We start from the raw sequence: 17995 nt of genomic DNA, 5'->3' as shown, positions 1-17995 counted from the left end.
TTATTCAAGCGTCTGCCTATTGTTAGATATTTAAGGTACTTGATATCACAAACAGTGCTGAGATCAGCACCTTTATTCATAAAACTTTGTCTCCACTACTGTCTTCTCAGCATAGATGAGAACTTCTATATACTTGAATATATAACCTAAATACATGAGACGTAACATTTTAATTTGCTCTTAGGTTTCTTACTATTGGACATTTCCCCGTATTTTAAATTAATATTAGATGTACATGTCATGATATCTCTTTTGAAAGACAGAGTGTGTACTTGGAGATGTACTTCTGGTTAGTTAGCAGCTAAGCCTAGTAAGGATAACTTGAAATCCAAGAGTATGCTGGAATAATGGAAAAGGAGAGGAGGAAGACAGAAAATGATGGGGAATAAAAGGGGCAAATGAGCTTGGAGATTAGAAAGAGCCAGAGGGAGGGAACAAGGCATCCCCTCTTAAAGCCTCTCAACCTTTGAGCCATCAAAAACTCCACACCTGGTTTCCAACAGATGCCTAAGTGTGGTTTCAGCTTTGAATAAAGAGTATTCTCAAAGAAGTCCAAAGATTGTTGAAACACAAGGTATTCTGATTACTGCATAGCTGGCACAAACAGAGCCGGGCCTTTGGATAAATAATTGAGGGAGTGGGAAAGCTATAGGTTTGTATGGGAAGGAACAGGGGTTCCAGGGAGAGAGGCCCTGGGATTTTCTCGAAATCTGCTTTGTGGGTGAGGGAACTCTGTGGGATGAGCACCTTGCCCAGGCCATGGCAACTCCAGCCTGTCTCCCTGTGCTGCCTTGCCCTTGTTCTGCTGGTCAGTGTGGCTGGAGCTGTTCAAATATCTGGGTAGAAGCTCAGCCATGCTCTGGCTCCCTCTCAGGCACCATGACCGGTTAGAAGGCAGTAGGTACCAAACTGGTTAGTTTTCGGTCCCTGAAGAGGGATGGTTTCCTGCTCCTTCCACACAAGCTGCCCTGAGGGGAGCAGCGGGGCTGGCAGTATGGAAAAAGCTGTTTAGAAACACCCAGAGTGGACAGAATATGACAGTAGGAAGAACACACAAACACCAGACAGGACACAGAAATATTCTGCCTGATGATGTTAGGTTTATTCTGAGAGAAAGTAGAGTTTGGGGCTCTTGAAAGGCACTTGTGAGGCACGCAAGTAAAAGCAGTCACGAGACTAAGGTAGATGATGTAACACGCAGTCCCCCTCCCCGGCATCCCCCAGGGCCACAGAGGAACCGCTGTCAGACAGGAAAACCAGAATGCTAGTGGAAGAAGCATAAGCAGATTATCTACTTTTTTATTCCAGTAGTTTTGCTTCCCTTGGCCATCCTTAAATTTTGGCATTTATGGCTGGAGGCACAGGGCCCATCCACTTCTCTCCTAGATGGAGAAAATCACATATGTTAGAGGCTGGCCCCACAAGCCTCAGGGGTTTTCTAAGGAGACCTCTGCTTGGCTTCCTTCTTTTCTGTGGGGGTGAAGGTGGCCTCTCCCCATTCAACCTTGAGGACCCCTGTGTATGAGGCTTCATTGTTGGAAATGCATAGAATATGTTTTGCTCTACATCTGTCATTCTGGTCCACTGATATAATGGGGTGGGGCTGGGGTCAAGGGCAGCTCACCACGAACCTGTAACTTACCCAGCAGGTGTGCCAGCAACTCCATCCGGTCAGAGCCAAACAGCATGTGGGTTTGGCCATCCAGATGGGCCACGGTGACAGGCAGCCCAAAGGCCTGGAGAAAGCAGTGATGGAGCAGGTGTTTATTAGGCTGGGGTCAAAGGCTAAGGGTCAATACTTGTCTGAGGTCATAGAAGCAAAGTAGCCAAAGATGTGATTGCTAAGAAGTTCCTTGGCTCTAATGAGTTTTCTGGTTTTAACTCTCAGATGTTGTCTTTCTTCTTGCCATCCAGCTCCCTCCCTTTTTCTCCATGGACTATGGGATGGGAAGGGAGAGGATGAGGGTTGACTGGGAGCTGGGAGGACTCATGCTGGGAGCAACTTCTGGGACAGGTGCATGGGGACCCAGCAGATTCTCATCCTGTCTCCAGCACTGGGGCTGGGGACCCACATCAGGAGTTGCTCACCCCGTATTTGCAGGCTGCGTTGGTGGTATCCCTGAGCTCGTTCTTCACCTTTGGTGTTGAGATCTTTTCCAGAAGTCCCTGGGCTTGTTCTGTAGACATGCCAGCTTTCTCTGCAGCCTGAGGGCATGTGGTAGGGAACACAACTGTGTCTGAATTAGTGGGACCAGAAAATTCTGGTCTTTTTATTTTCTGCTCCCATCTTCATGGTAAGGCCTTTGCCCACCCACAAGTGGAGGTCTAGCTTTGCTAAGAGGGGCAAAATCTTGAGACTGGTGGAAAGAACAGGTGGCAGAGTCATAGCTGTAGAAATTTAAAGCCAGGGGGCATCTTAGAAACCAGTGAAGGGACTGTTATCTAGAGGTAGTCCATGACTTGGTTGGCATTAAAGAGCTTGTTAGTGGCGGAGCCAATGCTAGAATCCAGGTCCCCTGACAGTAAGTCTGGGCTCTTGCCTTCTTATTTCTCAGAATTCTTGAATATCTTGTGCTCTTCTGACTCAAGGGCTAGGCTACAAATTCTCATGGAATTTCTGGAGGACTTCTGAGCAGAACACAGGGATACAGCTTCCTGCATGGCTAACAATAACAAAGGCTTCAGTATGGGGTTTGTTGGTATCGTTTGGGATTAGGGGTTCTTAACTTTGGCTGCACGTTAGAATCTCCCGAGGGAGCTTTTAAAAAATCCCATTCACAAGTCACCCCCTGGAACAATTACATCAGAACTTTTGGTAGGCAGTGTCCAGGTGCTCTAGGGGACTTAAATATACAGCTGAGGATGAGAACCACTGCAGCCTGACCTCCTCAACCTGGAGAAGGAAACACAAAGTTGTGCAGTGTATTCTAATGTGACACTATCTTTCTTGTACTTGTCTACGTGAGAGAATTGCGTTCCAGACCAAATGTTCAACAACAGGGGAATGGTTAAGTAAACAAAATGCTTCAAAAACAAAAAAACAAAATTGCCCACTGAATGCAATGCTACGTAGAAACTAAGAATGGTACTTTCAAAGAGTTTATGATGGCATGGAAAAGGATCGTTCATAAGTGGAAAGGCAAGCCTGGGCATATACTCTGCAGGAATAAAAACAGTGGAGGAATATATTGGCCATTCTTTGTATGTGTACTTTTGGTGATTTGCCATCTTATGTATTAAATCTGAATATGCTTCGACTATCATTTTGTAAACTGCAGGGGAAATATTATTTTGAATTTCCCGATTTAATTCCAATGAAAAACTTAAGTTTTTATATACCTCATCGATGGCTGGCACACATTCCAATGTTTTGAGCTATTTCTATTTGTTTTCACTCAGGCTTTTGTGTAATTCTGGCTTGAGCCGGTTATCTCTTTTAGTCTTTTTAAAGTCTGTCTGTAAAGTCTCCTGCTTTCTACTCTGGCTATGTTGGTGTGGTCTGTGTTGGAGTCTCTGGGGCCAAGATTGCCAATGCTTCATCCCTCCCCATCTGGGGATGCCACCATTTAACAGCTCTCTCCCACTGACTCCTTTCATGAGATAAATTCTACCCATGCAGAAGTTTGCACTTCCCCTTTCAACCATGAGATAATCTTCTGAGTGTCCTCCTGGTTCCAACCTTTCAGTAATTTGGCTTCTCAAACACAGACCTGCTTTCTCCCCTAATAACTATGACCTTTTGCACTGAATATGAAATCTGTGCCCTCTCTGCCCCTAAACACCAACTGTTCTCAGCTTTGCTATGAGAGGAGTGGGGACAAGCCAGGATACTCACAGCCAGGATGCTCTTGGGCTCCGAGATGTCTTCATCCTGAGAAGAAGAGAACACTCAGCAGGAAGGAGGTGGAGAGGGCAGAGATGGGGGACAAGTAGGCCAGTGAACAAGAGGGAAAGGCAGGACCAGGATGCTGGAAATGGTTCTGGGGGAGGGGTCAGAACACCACCCAGGGTCTCCCAAGCAGGTTCCCAGAGTTCTGTCCTCACTCGTGACCAGACGCGCATCCATAGTTCTCTGGACACTTTCTCCAGCATCTTTGGGTGCTCCAGGTTCACAGCGGTGAGGAATCGCATGGCTGATAAACTTCCTGCAGGACAGAAGTACTCAGAGGTGGGCTCTCCTGGCTTGTTTCTGATGAAGGACCAGCTCTTTCATGCTTCTGACATCCCCAGAGCTCAGTTGCCCTCAGCCTCCCACCCAAATTTCTCATAGCCAATTTGACCTGCTCTTTCTCCCCTTCTGTCCCCATAAGCTTCTGCTGACTCAACTCTGACCAGCGTTTTGCTCAGGTTTGTTTCAGTTTCATGTGGTTGCCAGCCCTTACTTCTTGCCACTGGTTTCCAAATGCGCTGCCTTTCACTAGATACCCCTTCTGTATCCCACTGTCTTCACCTTTTTCAAGGATCACAGAGAAGAAATCCTTGGGGAACTGGATGGGAACCTGGATCTGCTGTCCCAGGAGCCTGATGTCATTTTGCAGGTATTGGGCTTTGCGGGGAAGCAGAGCTGGCGGCTGGTTTCCTGCAAATGGAAATTTGGGGACATTGGTGAGAGACCACGTGAGGGTCCCAGGCTTGGGGGCCGGCTACCTGGGTTTTGACCAGAGGGCAGATTATGAGCTACAGGTGCCAATGTAAAGACCCAATTGAAGCCATCCCTCCCTCAAATCTCGGTCCCAGAGGCGACCGCCTTCACACCGCTGTCTTTCATGATCGCTGCAATGAGGCTCGGGCGCAACTGCAGGTTGATGTTCCAGAGCTTCTTATATCGGCACAGGACCTGCAGAGGCAGAGATGGGGAGCCATTGTGTCAGATGGAGAGAGTGAAGATGGCTAAGCGCAGAGTAGGGGTTCTGTGGATACCCTAAATTCCATTGCTAGAAATCGATCCCATGAACTTTGCTCCGTCCCAAGAAATCGATCGCAGGATCTTTCTGTGGACGGCTTCCAAACTTTTCACTCTCAGGCCCCCAAAAGTGGTGGCAGTGCCATGGAATTCTCTTTGATACTTTGGAGTTACCCGTCTTCTTCCAAACCGCCGTGGGAAACCACTGCCTTAGAATATAAAGGCTCGACCTGGACCCAGCGACCGTATCCCGTTTAAAAACACAAAGTGACCTTCAGCGCTTCACCTCTCTATCGCGTGTCCTAAACCCCGTCCGGCAGCGCCAGGCCTTTCACGAGACTTCGGTCCCCGCTCCCCGCTCCCGCCCTTCTCTCCGCCCTTGCCCTCCAAGCCCCGGCCGAGGGGGCTCCCGGAGTCACCTCGAAGCCCAACCAGGAGTAGGGGGAGAGCACATCGTAGAAGAGCTCCAGAGTGCGCGGCGCGGGCGTCATGCTGCAGCAGCCGAGATCCTCTCTGGCGCGCCGAGCCCGCGTAGGGATTCCAGGCGTGTTATGGCGGACCCGCCCCCGCTCTCCACCGCGCAGCCGCGCGAGGAAGACAGCCCTGGGCCAAGTCTGGCCGAAGGTCGTGTGGGCGGGGCCGTCTGGCTGGAGCGGGTGGGCACCGCCCCCTGGGGAGCGCGTGGCGCGTGAGGGCGGGGCTGTCTCTGGCCTGGTCCTGAGTCTATGGCCCAGGCGGGTGTTTGAAAAGTCGACTGTGTTTCTCGTTTAGCTGTGCTCCTTTGGCAGGCCACTTGACGTCTCTGAACCTCACTTTCTTCCTCATCCCTTTTTCTTTCTTTCTTTCTTTCTTTCTTTCTTTCTTTCTCTCTCTCTCTCTCTCTCTCTTTCTTTCTTTCTTTTTTTTTTTTTTTGAGAGAGCTCCTGCGAGCGTGGGGGAGGGGCAGAGGGAAAGGGAAAATCTCAAATAAATTCCAGGCCCAGCACAGAGCCAGAAGCCGGGGCTGGATTACACCATCCTGAGATTATGATGCCAGCGGAAACCAAGAGTTCCACGTTTACCCGTCAGCCTAACTGTGGGAGCCACACAGAGGACCCGCTCCTCATCCCTCCCCAAAATGGGGATGCTTGGGGCATCTGGGTGGCTCAGTCAGTCAAGACTTGATTTCGGCTCAGGTAATGATCTCACAATTTGTTAGATAAAGCCCCGCTTTGGGCTCCACGCTGACAGCACGAGCCTGCTTGAGATTCTCTCTCTCTCTCCCCCTCTGTCTCTCTCTCTCTCTCTCTCTCTCTCTCTCTCTCTCTCTCTCTGCCCCTCCCCAGCTTGCGCATGTGCTCTCTCAAATAAATAAAATGAAATTAAAAAAAAAATGGGGATGCATAATGATAACCCCTACCTCACACAGCCTTGTGAGAAGAAAAGGGCTGATACGTGTTAGTTATTTGTGTTACCTGGAAGTTGCAGGAAGTTCCTGGGACCAGGGCCGAGTAAGAAGTGCCCAAATTATACATTTCTTTTGCATTTCTCAGAGCTTAGCCTGGAACATATTTGACAATCAGTGCATATTCTGAGAGTGAGTGCAGGAGAGAATATGCACTGAATATGTCATATTGTCTTGTATTGGGATTACATTGACTGCAAAGAAACAGTTAAAATATTTTTTTTTCCTTTTTAATGTTTACTTTTGAGAGAGAGAGAGAGAGAGTGCGAGTGGGAAAAGAGCAGAGAGAGAGGGAGACAGAGAATCAGAAGCAGGCTCCAGACTCTGAGCTGTCACAGCACAGAGCCCAACTGAGGCTCAGACTCACCAGCCCAGCGGTGAGATCATGACCTGAGCCAAAGTGGGATGCTCAACAGATTGAGCCACCCAGGCCCCCCAAAGAAACAAATTTTTAAAGTTCCATTTAATTTTATTAAAATTATTCTTAATGTTTCTGATTTTATGAATTGGAAAAAACACATAACAATAAAGATTCTACTTCTCATGCATATTCAGGAGAAAAGCAACCCTAAGCCATCAGAATACAAGGGCAGTGTAAACATTTACCTAGAGTAGAAAGTATGAAATGAAATGAGATAGAATGTTATTTTCACCTACTTGAAAATTGAACTAATTGCTTTGCAATCACTGAAACTGAAAAATTACACATTTCTTCAGTTAATATTAATTTAAAAGTTTCCAAGAGCAAATTTAGCTCCATAATAATATCTTATTTTAAATAATATCCCATATTTTAAAAAACCTTAATTTTTAGGAATAATTTTAGGCTTACAGAAGAATTGTAAGGATAGTAGTACAGAGAGTTTCTGCATACCCCTCATCCAGCTTTCCCTGACGTGGACAACTTACATTACCTTGGTATAATGATCGAAGCTAAGAAATTAACATTGGTACAGTACTATTAACTAGATAATGGGCTTTATTTGGATTTCACCATGTTTTCCACTAATGTCCTTTTTCTGTTCCAGGATCCGTTCCAGGGTACCACCTAGCATTTAGTTGTCATGTCTCTTTAGTCTCCTCCTATCTATGAAAGTTTCTTGATTTTTTTCTTGTGATTCTTGACCTTGACACTTTTGGAGACCATTAGTCACATATTTTGTAGACTGTCCCTCAATTTCCGGTTTGATGTTTTTTCACGACTAGGCTGGAATTCTGCATTTTTTTGGAAGTATACCACAGAGGTGAAGTGCCCTTTTCCTTGAATTGTGTCAGGGGGTTCCTGATACCAACATGACTTATTATTACCCATGTTAACCTTGACCATTTGGGTAAGGTGGAGAAAACTTGTCAAGTTTCTCTACTGTAAAAATCATTGTTTCTTCCTTTCCCTACTCTATTCTTTAGAAGGGAGTCACTAAGTGCAGCCCAGTCTGGAGGTGGGGTTGGTTGTGAAGGACATCAAAGAATTTGTGGATGTATGTTAAAACCACCATAGTATTTAAGACATGTTTTGGGAGAGATACTTTGAAGGTATGAAATGTCCTATTCCTCCTTAAACTTTCACCTACCAGTTTTATCATTCATCAGTAGATTCTGCCTGCAGCAGTTATTACTGTGGTGTTCTAATGGTGATTTTCTATTTCCCTTGTTTCTTCTGCAATTATTAATTGAAATTCTGAAAAGAGAATTGTTCCATTTATGTATTTGTGTATGTATTTATTCATTCAATCATTCGTTTATATCATATGGACTGATGGATATTTATTTTACAAATCATAGCATGGTAAAACATAATCTGACTCTCTATATCCTGCCTCCATACACTGTTATTATTAATATTATTATTATATTGGGCCCTGTGGATAATACAGAGTGGGAACAACAAAAATATTTACACTTCTTTACGCCATTATTTCATATTGTTGAGGGGAGTGTCTAGGCACTGACTAGAGTTATTGGAACAAGAAATAGTGATGTAAGCCAATTATTTAAAGTAGCAAAAATAACTAGTAAAGGAACTAAATATGATGTAATTATCAAACTTTGGAGGGGTGAAGAAGGGCTGGTATATGTAAACCAAATCCTCATCAGTAATATTGTCTACATTCAAAACATCACGAGAGCTTTAATCATGTAATTTGGAGCTAAGTATTTGAAACCACAGATGTTTTAGACAAATTGCCTTTCCAAGTAAGTAAAAGATGGATTGTTTAATAAGTGGTATTGGGACAACTGGGAGGTTTAAGCAAAACGTAGTTTGACCTATACGTCACACCTTACACAAGGAACATCTCTAGCTTGATGGAGTATTTTTTTGTTGTTTTTGTTTTTTTTAAGGGCTATTTCTTAATTTTTTTTTTTTTTTAACATTTATTCACTTTTGAGAGACAGAGTGCGAGCCGGGGAGGGGCAGAGAGAGAGAGAGAGAGACCCAGAATCCAAAGCAGGCTCCATGCTTGGAGATGTCAGCACAGAGCCCCACATGGGGCTCCAACCCCTGGACCCCGACATCATGACCTGAGCTGAAGTCCAAGGTTTAACTGGCTGAGCTAGGGTTCCTAGCTGAACTGGGTTCCAGGAACCCCTAGAATATTTTAGGTTAAAGAAAGAAACCACTAAAGTACCTGAGGAATTTATGGAACAACCTTAAAAAAAAATCTGGGAGTAGAGACTGCTTTGCTAGCTGTGATACTAAATGCAGAAACCTTAAAAGATTTTAACATTCAACACATAACTTTAAAAATCCGTTTGGCAAACTCCATTACATCAAAAAATGACTGGGAAAAATATCTGGGTTCATTTCATAGGCAAAAAGCTAATTATCCGTGTGTAAAAAGAGCTATGAAATCAATAAGGTGCCAAGAATTCCACATTTTACGACTCCATTTGTATGAAATTTTCAGAGAAAACAGAAGGTGGATCAGTGGTTTCTCCTGAGGCTGGGAGGGGGAGTGACTGAAAATTGGTACAAGAGGACTATTTGAGGTGATGGAATTTCTAGATGTCTTCTGCGGGATCAGAATCCCCTCTGGCTGAGAGTCATTGCGCTAGTGTTTATTGAAGGCCCCTTATGTCCCACATACTGTTGGGAGTGCCCATCCATACTGTGGGGATGGATACAAGCATTATTCATCCATTGATGTGGGAATCAAAAAGCATAAAATTGGTCTAACAAAGTGTATGTGGGGGTGCCTGGGTGGCTCAGTGGGTTGAGCGTCCGACTTTGGCTCAGGTCATGATCTTGCAGTTCCTGGGTTTGAGCCCTGTGTCTTGTTCTGTGCTGTCAGCACAGAGCCTGCTTCAAAACCTCTGTCCCCTTCTCTCCTTGCCCCTCCCCTCTCTCTCTCTCTCAAAAATAAATATTTTTCAAAAAATGATATAAAAAATAAAGTGTGTGTGTGTGTGTGTGTGTGTGTGTGTGTGTGTGTGTGTTAGGGTGGGGTGCATTGGGGGCAACGAGGAAGAATCAAAAAAACTTCCTAGAAAAAGCGACCTTGCATGAAGACTTGAAAGGTGGGTAGGGGTTAAGTAGGAGTTAAACCCTTGAGAGGGAGCACAGGTAGATTTGCACCCAGAGCCAGCAACAGGTACAAAAAAAGGCAGTGTGGTCCAGAGTCTTGAACTGAGCAAAGTTCTTTTGGGCGAAGAAGGCATTGTGGCCTGGGAAGGTGGCAGGTAGAGGCCAGGTCATGGGACAAGTTTCAAAGTTTCTACTTGAATGACCTTAAGCTTAGTATAGTTTTTAAAACATATTTTATAGAAGAGCAGTAATTCCATTGCTTAAGTACTCAGATGTTGTGCCTCTTGAGGTATGGGAAAACATATAAGAACTGTCAGGAATTTACTCAGGTGATGAATCACATAGCCACAAATAATTATTTTTATTATTTAGGAAGTACACATTGAACTCATATTACTTACTGCATGTTAGATGCCGTTATAAAGTGCTTTATGAAAATTAACTCATGACCCTGTCTTGGAATATTAATGCCACTCCCAGCCCTCATCTCAGGAATCCACTGGTCTACTTTCTGTCTTCATAGATTTGCTTTTTCTGGAAATTTATATAAATGGAATCACATAATATATAGTTTTTTTCTGGCTTCTTTCACTTTGTATATTTTTGACATTCATCCATGTTGTAGCATATATCAGTAATTTTCCTTTTTTTTTCATTTTTTAAAGTTTATTTGTTTATTTTTGAGAGGGTAGAGAGAGGAAGAGAATCCCAAGCAGGTTCTTCACCATCAGCACAGAGCCTGACATGGGGCTTGAACTCATGGATCTCAAGATCATGACCTGAGCCAAAATCAAGAGTTGGATGCTTAACCAACTGAGCCACCCAGGTGGCTTTTTTACCTCCTATTGCTGGATAGTATTTTGTATTGCTGGATAGTGTTTGCTGGATCGTAGTTTTTTACTTCCTATTGCTGGATAGTATTTTGTGTATGGATGTACCACATTTTGTTTATCTATTCACCAGTTGATGGGCATTTGGGTTATTTCTAGTTGTGGGCCATTAGGAACAATTCTGCTGTGAATACTTGCAGACAAGTCTTGGTGTGGACATATGTTTTCATTTCTCTTGGGTGGAATTTCTCCATCTAATGGTAAGTTTAACTTTTTAAGAAACTGACAAACTACACTCCCAAGTGTCTGTTCGGTAGATACTATTATCACGTTGGTCCTCATTCTGCTGATGGGAAAACTGAGGCATGGAGAGATTCAGAAACTTGCACAAAATCATAAAGCCTGTAAGTGGTGGGAATGATAATTGAACTTGTGTGGTCTGGAGTTGCCTCTGTGACCCTGGCACTAAACTTCGTTGGCCACTTTCTGGGTTGGAAATTGTTCTCCGTTTCAAAGAATGAAGTTTGTCTGCTTTCCCTCACCTGATTTTGGCTTCCGAACTGCTGGAGAACATGTTGTTTTCAGCTCTATCCATGGGAATTTTGCCTGAAGGCATGTCTGTGATGTCCTTTTTCTTGAAACTTCCAAGGTCATTCCCTAAGCAAATATCAAGCGCTCAAGTATTTTTATTTTTGTGTTTCTTCTGTGAGAAAAATGAACAAACCTAGTGAGTGTTTTGCAATTGGGATTTATAAACTCTCCAGTGAGCAAATCCCCTTTCTTGGGCCAAGAACCACCTTCTTAGGACAAAATACCATTATAGCTACTGATTCAGTGTGTGTGCCTGGTGGATTTCCTTTAAACACAGCAGCAGTGCCCTGCAGTGCACATGCCAATAATAGCTTGTGGGCTGGTAGCCATGCATGGGCCAGTCGCTCAAAAGACCCTCTGGCTCTGACTGGTGATTACCTCCTGATTTTAAAGGCCAGCCAAGTTATCACCCGCCTTCTGCTTCCAAGATTCGATGTGATCACCCCCTTTAGCACCCTTCCTTTGCTGAGAATTACAAAAAAGGCAACAGCTTGCTCTACAACCACTGAGGAGATGCCATCTTTAGGCCTTTAGATTAACTTATACATGATTGGCAATATGCACTTTCCAGGATTGTTCTTAAAGAGGTAGGAACTACTTGTGAGAGCCTTAATCATAGCTAAGATTATGCCAGGTCCTGCTGGGGTCTTTGAATTCTAGTAGTATATTCTTAGAGCCTGAGTGTTTTCTAATTGTGATTACTCTGGGAATGTAACTTGCCAGTAATCATAAAGAATAGTGAAAGGCAAATTGTGATCCTAACTCAGATCCCAAATCTTAAACTCTAAGTCATCCTGTCCCCCAACATGCCTATCCTCCAGAATCCTTTTGTGAACCTGGAGGCTAACCTGTCTCTCTTCTGGGTTCTTGTGCTGCCCTGTGCATTCTCTTACCATGGCCCCTATCATAGTAGATTGAAATTTTCAGTATTTCCCACTGTTCTGTAAGCTTGTACAGGGAGGAAATGTGTGTGTGTGTGTGTGTGTGTGTGTGTGTGTGTGTGTGTGTGTTTGTGTTAATCTCAGGTGCAGAGAGAGTTGAATTAAATATTCCCTTCAATCCATAGCTCACTATTATCATACACACAAGTTTCCACCCTTGTTTTTTTCATTTTATTTTTCTCTTCTACTCTTAATCCCACTCTCATATTATTATGGGTAATAATAGCAAACAACAACAGTTAGGGAGCATTTACTGACAGGCACTGTTTAAGTACTTTTATTAACTCTGCTAATCCTCACCACACCGTAGAGTCCTTGCTATTATTATCTACCATTTTTCAAGTGAAGAAACTAAACACAGAGGTTAAGAGACTTGCCCAAGGTGACGGAGCCAGTAAGCAGCAGAGCCAGGATTTGAACCCAAGTGGTCTGGTGCTAGAAGCCATGCTCTGAACTACTGTGTGATGTGCTCTCCCAGGTACATGTGCTGCTGTGATGGATGATGTCCCTGAACGTGAATATCACTCCTCAGATGTGCAGTGCTGTTTGATGTGTGCTTTTCATATACATAAGCGGGGCTCAGCTATGGGTCTTATTCTGCTTCGTTTTCTTTTGTTTTGTTTTGTTTTCTCTGCTTCTTGTATTTCCTCTTGAAAATATCCAGTGTGCTGTTTGTACTTCTAGTGCACAGCTTCTGACTGCTGTGTGCTAGTTTGCACTGGGCACCCACCACACCTTATGACCCATTCTTGTTTGGGTGCCTTCAGCTCGCTACCTCCACAAGCAATGCTTTAAGGAACACCCTGTCTAGTCCCCTAAAGAGCCTGTGCTAGAGTTTCTCTTGGGGATGTACCCAGGAGTGGATCTCTAAGTCAAAGTGCATGTGAGTATTTTATTTCACCAATGCTGACAGATTGGTCTCTGAAATGGCGGTACAATTTCACATGCCTGCCAGCAGCACCAAGGTTTCCCTTTCTTCACATCCTTGCCAACACTTGGTAATTTTGGGTTATTCTGACTAATGTAAAATAATATCTTATTGCTGTTTTAATTTGCATATTCCTGGTTACAAGTGAGAATGAGCACCTTTTGTTGGACATTTGAGTTTCCTCTACCTATTTGTATTTTATGTGTGTGCATGTGTGTGTGTGTGTGTGTGTTAGTTTTCCTGTACGGTCTTGTTAGTGGTCTCCTGTCGCTTTTGGATGTTGTAAACACCTTCTCCCTGACTGTCATCACTACCTTTCACTGAATGGAAATGCAATCAATTTTGAGCTTTTGGGATCTTGTTTAACAAGCCATTTTCTAGTCTTTAGTTACAAAATTGTAAATGTTCTTCTATTAACTTTATAATACTACCTTTCACATTTGGGTCTTTTATCCGTTTAGATTTACCTTTGTGTTTAAAAGTGAGAGGAAGGGATTCAACTTTATTTTTCTCCAAACAGTGAGCATCATTCCTAGTACTTTTTATTATTTTTACTTTTTTAAAGATCTTATTTTGTTAAGTAATCTCTACACCCAATGTGGGGCTTGAACCCACAACCCTAAGATCAAGAGTTGCATGCTCCACTGACTGAGCCAGCCAGGTCCCCCCGCCGCGCCCCGTATTTTTTAATAAATAATCTATCCTTTGCTCACTCATATATGGTTCACTTTTTATCATATCTTAAGTTCCTATGTATAAATGAGTCTATTTTTATGTTCATTTTCCTATTTATTTAATGTTTATTCTTGAGGGGCGGGGAGTGGCAGAAAGAGAGGGAGACAGAGGATCTGAAAGCAGGCTCTGTGCTGATAGCAGAAAGTCTGGTGCGGGGCTTGAACTGATGAACCATGAGATCATGATCTGAGCCCAAGTCAGATGCTTAACTGAACCACCCAGGCGCCCCTTCATTTTCCTGTTATATTAATTTAACAATAACTTAGTAGCATGCCTTAATATCTGGAAGAGATTATTCAAGGACCTTTATTCATCTGTATAAGTTTTAAAATAAGTTGTTTGAGTTGATAAACAATATTTCTGGAAAGATCTAGATTTACTGATAGGCAAATTCCTTCTATATGATTCTTTTTTTTTAGAGCATGATTTTTAATTTTATATTTTTAAATTTACATCCAAATTAGTTAGCATATAGCGCAACAATGATTTTAGGAGTAGATTCCTTAGTGTCCCTTACCCATTTAGCCCATCCCCCCTCCCACACCTCCTCCAGTAACCCTCTGTTTGTTCTCCATATTTATGAGTCTCTTCTGTTCTGTCCCCCTCCCTGTTTTTATATTATTTTTGTTTCCCATCGCTTATGTTCATCTGTTTTGTCTCTTAAAGTCCTCATATGAGTGAAGTCATATGATTTTTGTCTTTCTCTGACTAATTTCACTTAGCATAATACCCTCCAGTTCCATCCACGTAGTTGCTAATGGCAAGGTTTCATTCTTTTTGATTGCTGAGTAATACTCCACTGTATATGTATACCACATCTTCTTTAAACATTCATCCGTTGATGGCCATTTGGACTCTTTCCATACTTTGGCTATTGTTGATAGTGCTGCTATAAACATTGGGGTGCATGTGTCCCTTCAAAACAGCACACCTGTATCCCTTGGATAAATGCCTAGTAGTGCAATTTCTGGGTCATAGGGTAGTTGTATTTTTAGGTTTTTGAGGAACCTCCATACTGTTTTCCAGAGTTCTTCTGTGTGATTCTTATTTACCATTATATCCTTACAACCTGGCACAGCAGCTTACATACAGTGGCTGAATAAATATTTTTGCAACTGATCTATTTTTCTACTGATTTGTGTCCCCTTTCAAAGTGACTGGGGAGTAAACAGATGATGTGATAATGGAGGGCACATTTAAAACCATATTGCCTTCCTTTGAGTGAGAGGAGAGAGCTGAGGAAAGCAAAGATCAGGGAACTGACCCCTTCTGTAACAGGACAGTTGTAGCTTTTGTTTTGATTCCTATAGTTACTAAATAAGATTAGACCCTCTTGGTTGAAAATAACTTCTGCGTCGAGCTTTCGAGGTGGCTGCACACAAGGGTCAATAGCTGGATCCCTAATGGATTTTCAAAGGAAAATATGAAGCTTAAGCCAGGATGTGAGAGAGAGGAAAAGTTGTGTCAGTTAATTCATTTGATCCAGTTAGTGTTGAATGTGGAGTTGCAAATACCTTTGTAGAAAGGTCTTGTGCTACAGAAATGAGGAGGATGCCATCTAGTGGCAATAAATCCACACAGCACCATTTGATCTAACGTCCTGGGTAATAACAGGAAATAATATTATGATGCCTACAGGAAGCTAGGCACTGTTGTAAGAATTTTGCACATCACAGAAAAACCCACAAGACAGAGGTATTTATTACCCCTGTCGTAAAGATGAGGAAATTGAGTCTCAGAGGAATTAAGCAACTTGCCCAAGGTCACAGAGCTAGTACTCTGTTGAAATCTAGACTGTGTGGCTACAGAATTGGTATGCTCAGTCTTTTTGTTCTTTTGCTTAAGGGGAAGAGGGAGTGGTGTGCTGGAGTTGGCTGCCACCAGATAGAAAGCATGGATGGTGTGCATTTCTTCCCAACTTCCAATTTAGTGACATCATGGTGGGAGTGTTTACACAATGAAAATTCACAATGAGAATACTCCACATATCAAAGCTTTACTCTCTTTCTCTCTCTGTCTCCCTCCTTCTCTTTCTATCTCTCTTTTTCCCAGAGAACTGGTTTGCCAACATACCTTAGGTGAGGAGGCCTGAAAATTCAGAGACATAGCCCTAGGCTTTCTTTAGGGAAATTGGGCAAGAGATTTGAAAAGTAATTAAAACCCAGTTTTGGGGGGAAAAAAAGAGAAAGAGGTTTTAAGACGTTTCTTCTTGATTTTCTTGGTATTAAAATAGAAACAGGTAGTTTATGACTAGTGTAGAACTCTTTAAAGTGAAGGTCTATTGGAGAGTAATGTTGAGTTGCTCAACCACTTTATGAGGAAGGAAGGCAGGGTCTCTGTTGCAAATCACACATTAAAAATGGCCAAAGAGGGGCACCTGGCTGGCTCAGTTGGTAGAGCACGTGACTCTTAATATGGGGGTCCTGAGTTTGAGCCCCATGTTGGTCATAGGAATTACTTTAAAAAATGGCCAAAGAAACAGATGAGTCAGGAAGAACCAGCCGAACCATTTTTAGAGGAACTTAAGCTAAATACAGTCAGACTAACTTAAGGACTGTCAAATGGGCAAAGTAGAATTAGAAAGTTCAGAGAACAAACACATGTATGCCAATTTGAAGGGAATCAAATCACAGACAGAATGGCCATGGTATTTAGGAGAAATGACACAAAGTTGCCATAACTTCCCACTTTAGAACCCACTTTAGAACAAAACCTTTTAGGCTGAAGCTCCTAGAAGTATTTGAATCATACAGTAACCCTACTCAAAAGCCTTCCGTAGACAGTGCTGGCAGAATGTTATTTGTTGAGGCCAAAATACATAAGGGATCACTGTTCTATTTCTCTACTTTTCTGTATGTTTGAAATTTTCCATAATTAAAGAAGAAAAACCCAAACCCAAGCCATCAGACTTTTCAAATGATTGTATTCAGTACAGTGAATAAAATAAAGGATCAAAATCTGTCAGAAGAGGTAGGTCTGAGATGCATGCAGAACGAAGGGCTTTGCCAGCCCATCTGAAAATCTAAAGGTAATGGAAGCCACTGGAGGATTTTAAGCAGGGGTGTGTGTGCCTGGGCATGGGTGTGTATGTGTTCGAAGTTCAAGTCTGTGTATGTCTGTTCAGAAAGGATTGGGACTGGAACGAATATCATAGCTGTAGTTGAACGACAATAATGAATAAAATCTGAATATAGTCTCAGTCATTTGGGTGGTGCTCAGGTGACAAACTGTCTTGGTTTGCCCAGGACTGAGGTTTTTCTGAGATTTGGGATTTGGGGTTTTAAACCCCAAAAGGTGGTGGCAGAGTGTGACTTCTTTGTTTAAAGGGTGCTTGATGGATAAGGAAATAGGATAAAGACAGGCAGCTGAACAGATAACAGAAGCCGGAATGGAGGGTTTATAATAAGGAGGTAGTCAGCCTTGCCCCAGGCCATGGAGGAGCCGAGAGGAAGGAGACTCAGACCACAGAATCGGATGTTCTAGGATGACCTCTTTAGACCAGGATTTGCCAGACACATTCTTCAGTTACCCAGCCTTTGAAAACCAAAAACCAAAACCAAAACCTCACTTCACAGCACATACAACTAATCAGTGCCAAAGATGTAGTCTCACTAGTACTTTTAGATGTTAGAATACAGATTCAGAAATCGATTAGCTACGTAACTCATGAAAAGGTAAACTGCAACGGCAGAGGCATTTTATCATTTAATACTCTGATTCTTTCATAAAAAGATTAAGGCAATCTCACAGTATTTAATTTTTGTAATATATATTTTACTATATTAAATTTCACAGAAAGCTGAACAAATATTTGTTAAAAATATAAATATAAAACATAAACATGTGGCAAACTTACATACTCCAGAGCAAGTAATTTTAACCCTACTTGCTAATCTTAGTTAATTGACTGATTGAGTCCACTTGGCATTGGCTATGCTGCACTATGAATGAGGTCCTTGGCCAAGGGTTTTGGGGAATAGAGACAGAGAGAGAGCATGAGCAGGGGAGGGGCAGGGAGAGAGAGAGAGAGAGAGAGAGAGAGAGAGAGAGAGAGAGAGAGGGAGGGAGGGGAGGGAGGGAGGGGAGGGGAGGGGAGGGGA

The 17995-nt window shown here is 43.0% G+C and overlaps 2 protein-coding genes across 11 annotated transcripts in view; one reads left to right on the top strand and one right to left on the bottom strand.

The window, feature by feature from the left end:
- Positions 1-17995, top strand: part of KEL (Kell metallo-endopeptidase) — a 281013-nt gene that overhangs the window by 13975 nt on the left and 249043 nt on the right. The gene's annotated exons all lie outside the window — the stretch shown is intronic.
- On the bottom strand, positions 1079-5492 carry GSTK1 (glutathione S-transferase kappa 1). The gene is made up of 8 exons (XM_003983130.6): positions 5323-5492; positions 4756-4837; positions 4451-4579; positions 4045-4145; positions 3836-3871; positions 2089-2205; positions 1643-1736; positions 1079-1382 (listed from the first exon to the last, which is right to left on the bottom strand). Exons 1-8 carry the CDS (start codon positions 5392-5394, stop codon positions 1333-1335), a joined length of 681 nt encoding a protein of 226 aa, XP_003983179.1. The 5' UTR covers positions 5395-5492; the 3' UTR covers positions 1079-1332.

This window comes from Felis catus, chromosome A2 (assembly GCF_018350175.1).
Source record: "Felis catus isolate Fca126 chromosome A2, F.catus_Fca126_mat1.0, whole genome shotgun sequence".
NCBI lineage: Eukaryota > Metazoa > Chordata > Mammalia > Carnivora > Felidae > Felis > Felis catus.
Note: the sequence above shows the minus strand (reverse complement) of the source record. Positions and strands in the feature narration are given on the sequence as shown.

What these genes read in the sequence shown, in the direction of transcription:
- GSTK1 (XM_003983130.6), bottom strand. Translation starts at nt 5,394, where the DNA reads ATGACGCCCGCGCCGCGCACTCTGGAGCTCTTCTACGATGTGCTCTCC. An exon ending in AGCGATCATGAAAGACAGCG is followed by an intron (nt 4,580 to 4,755) that starts GTGTGAAGGCGG and finishes TTCCATTTGCAG; the next exon opens with GAAACCAGCCGCCAGCTCTG. An exon ending in GTTGCTGGCACACCTGCTGG is followed by an intron (nt 1,383 to 1,642) that starts GTAAGTTACAGG and finishes TTCTCCATCTAG; the next exon opens with GAGAGAAGTGGATGGGCCCT.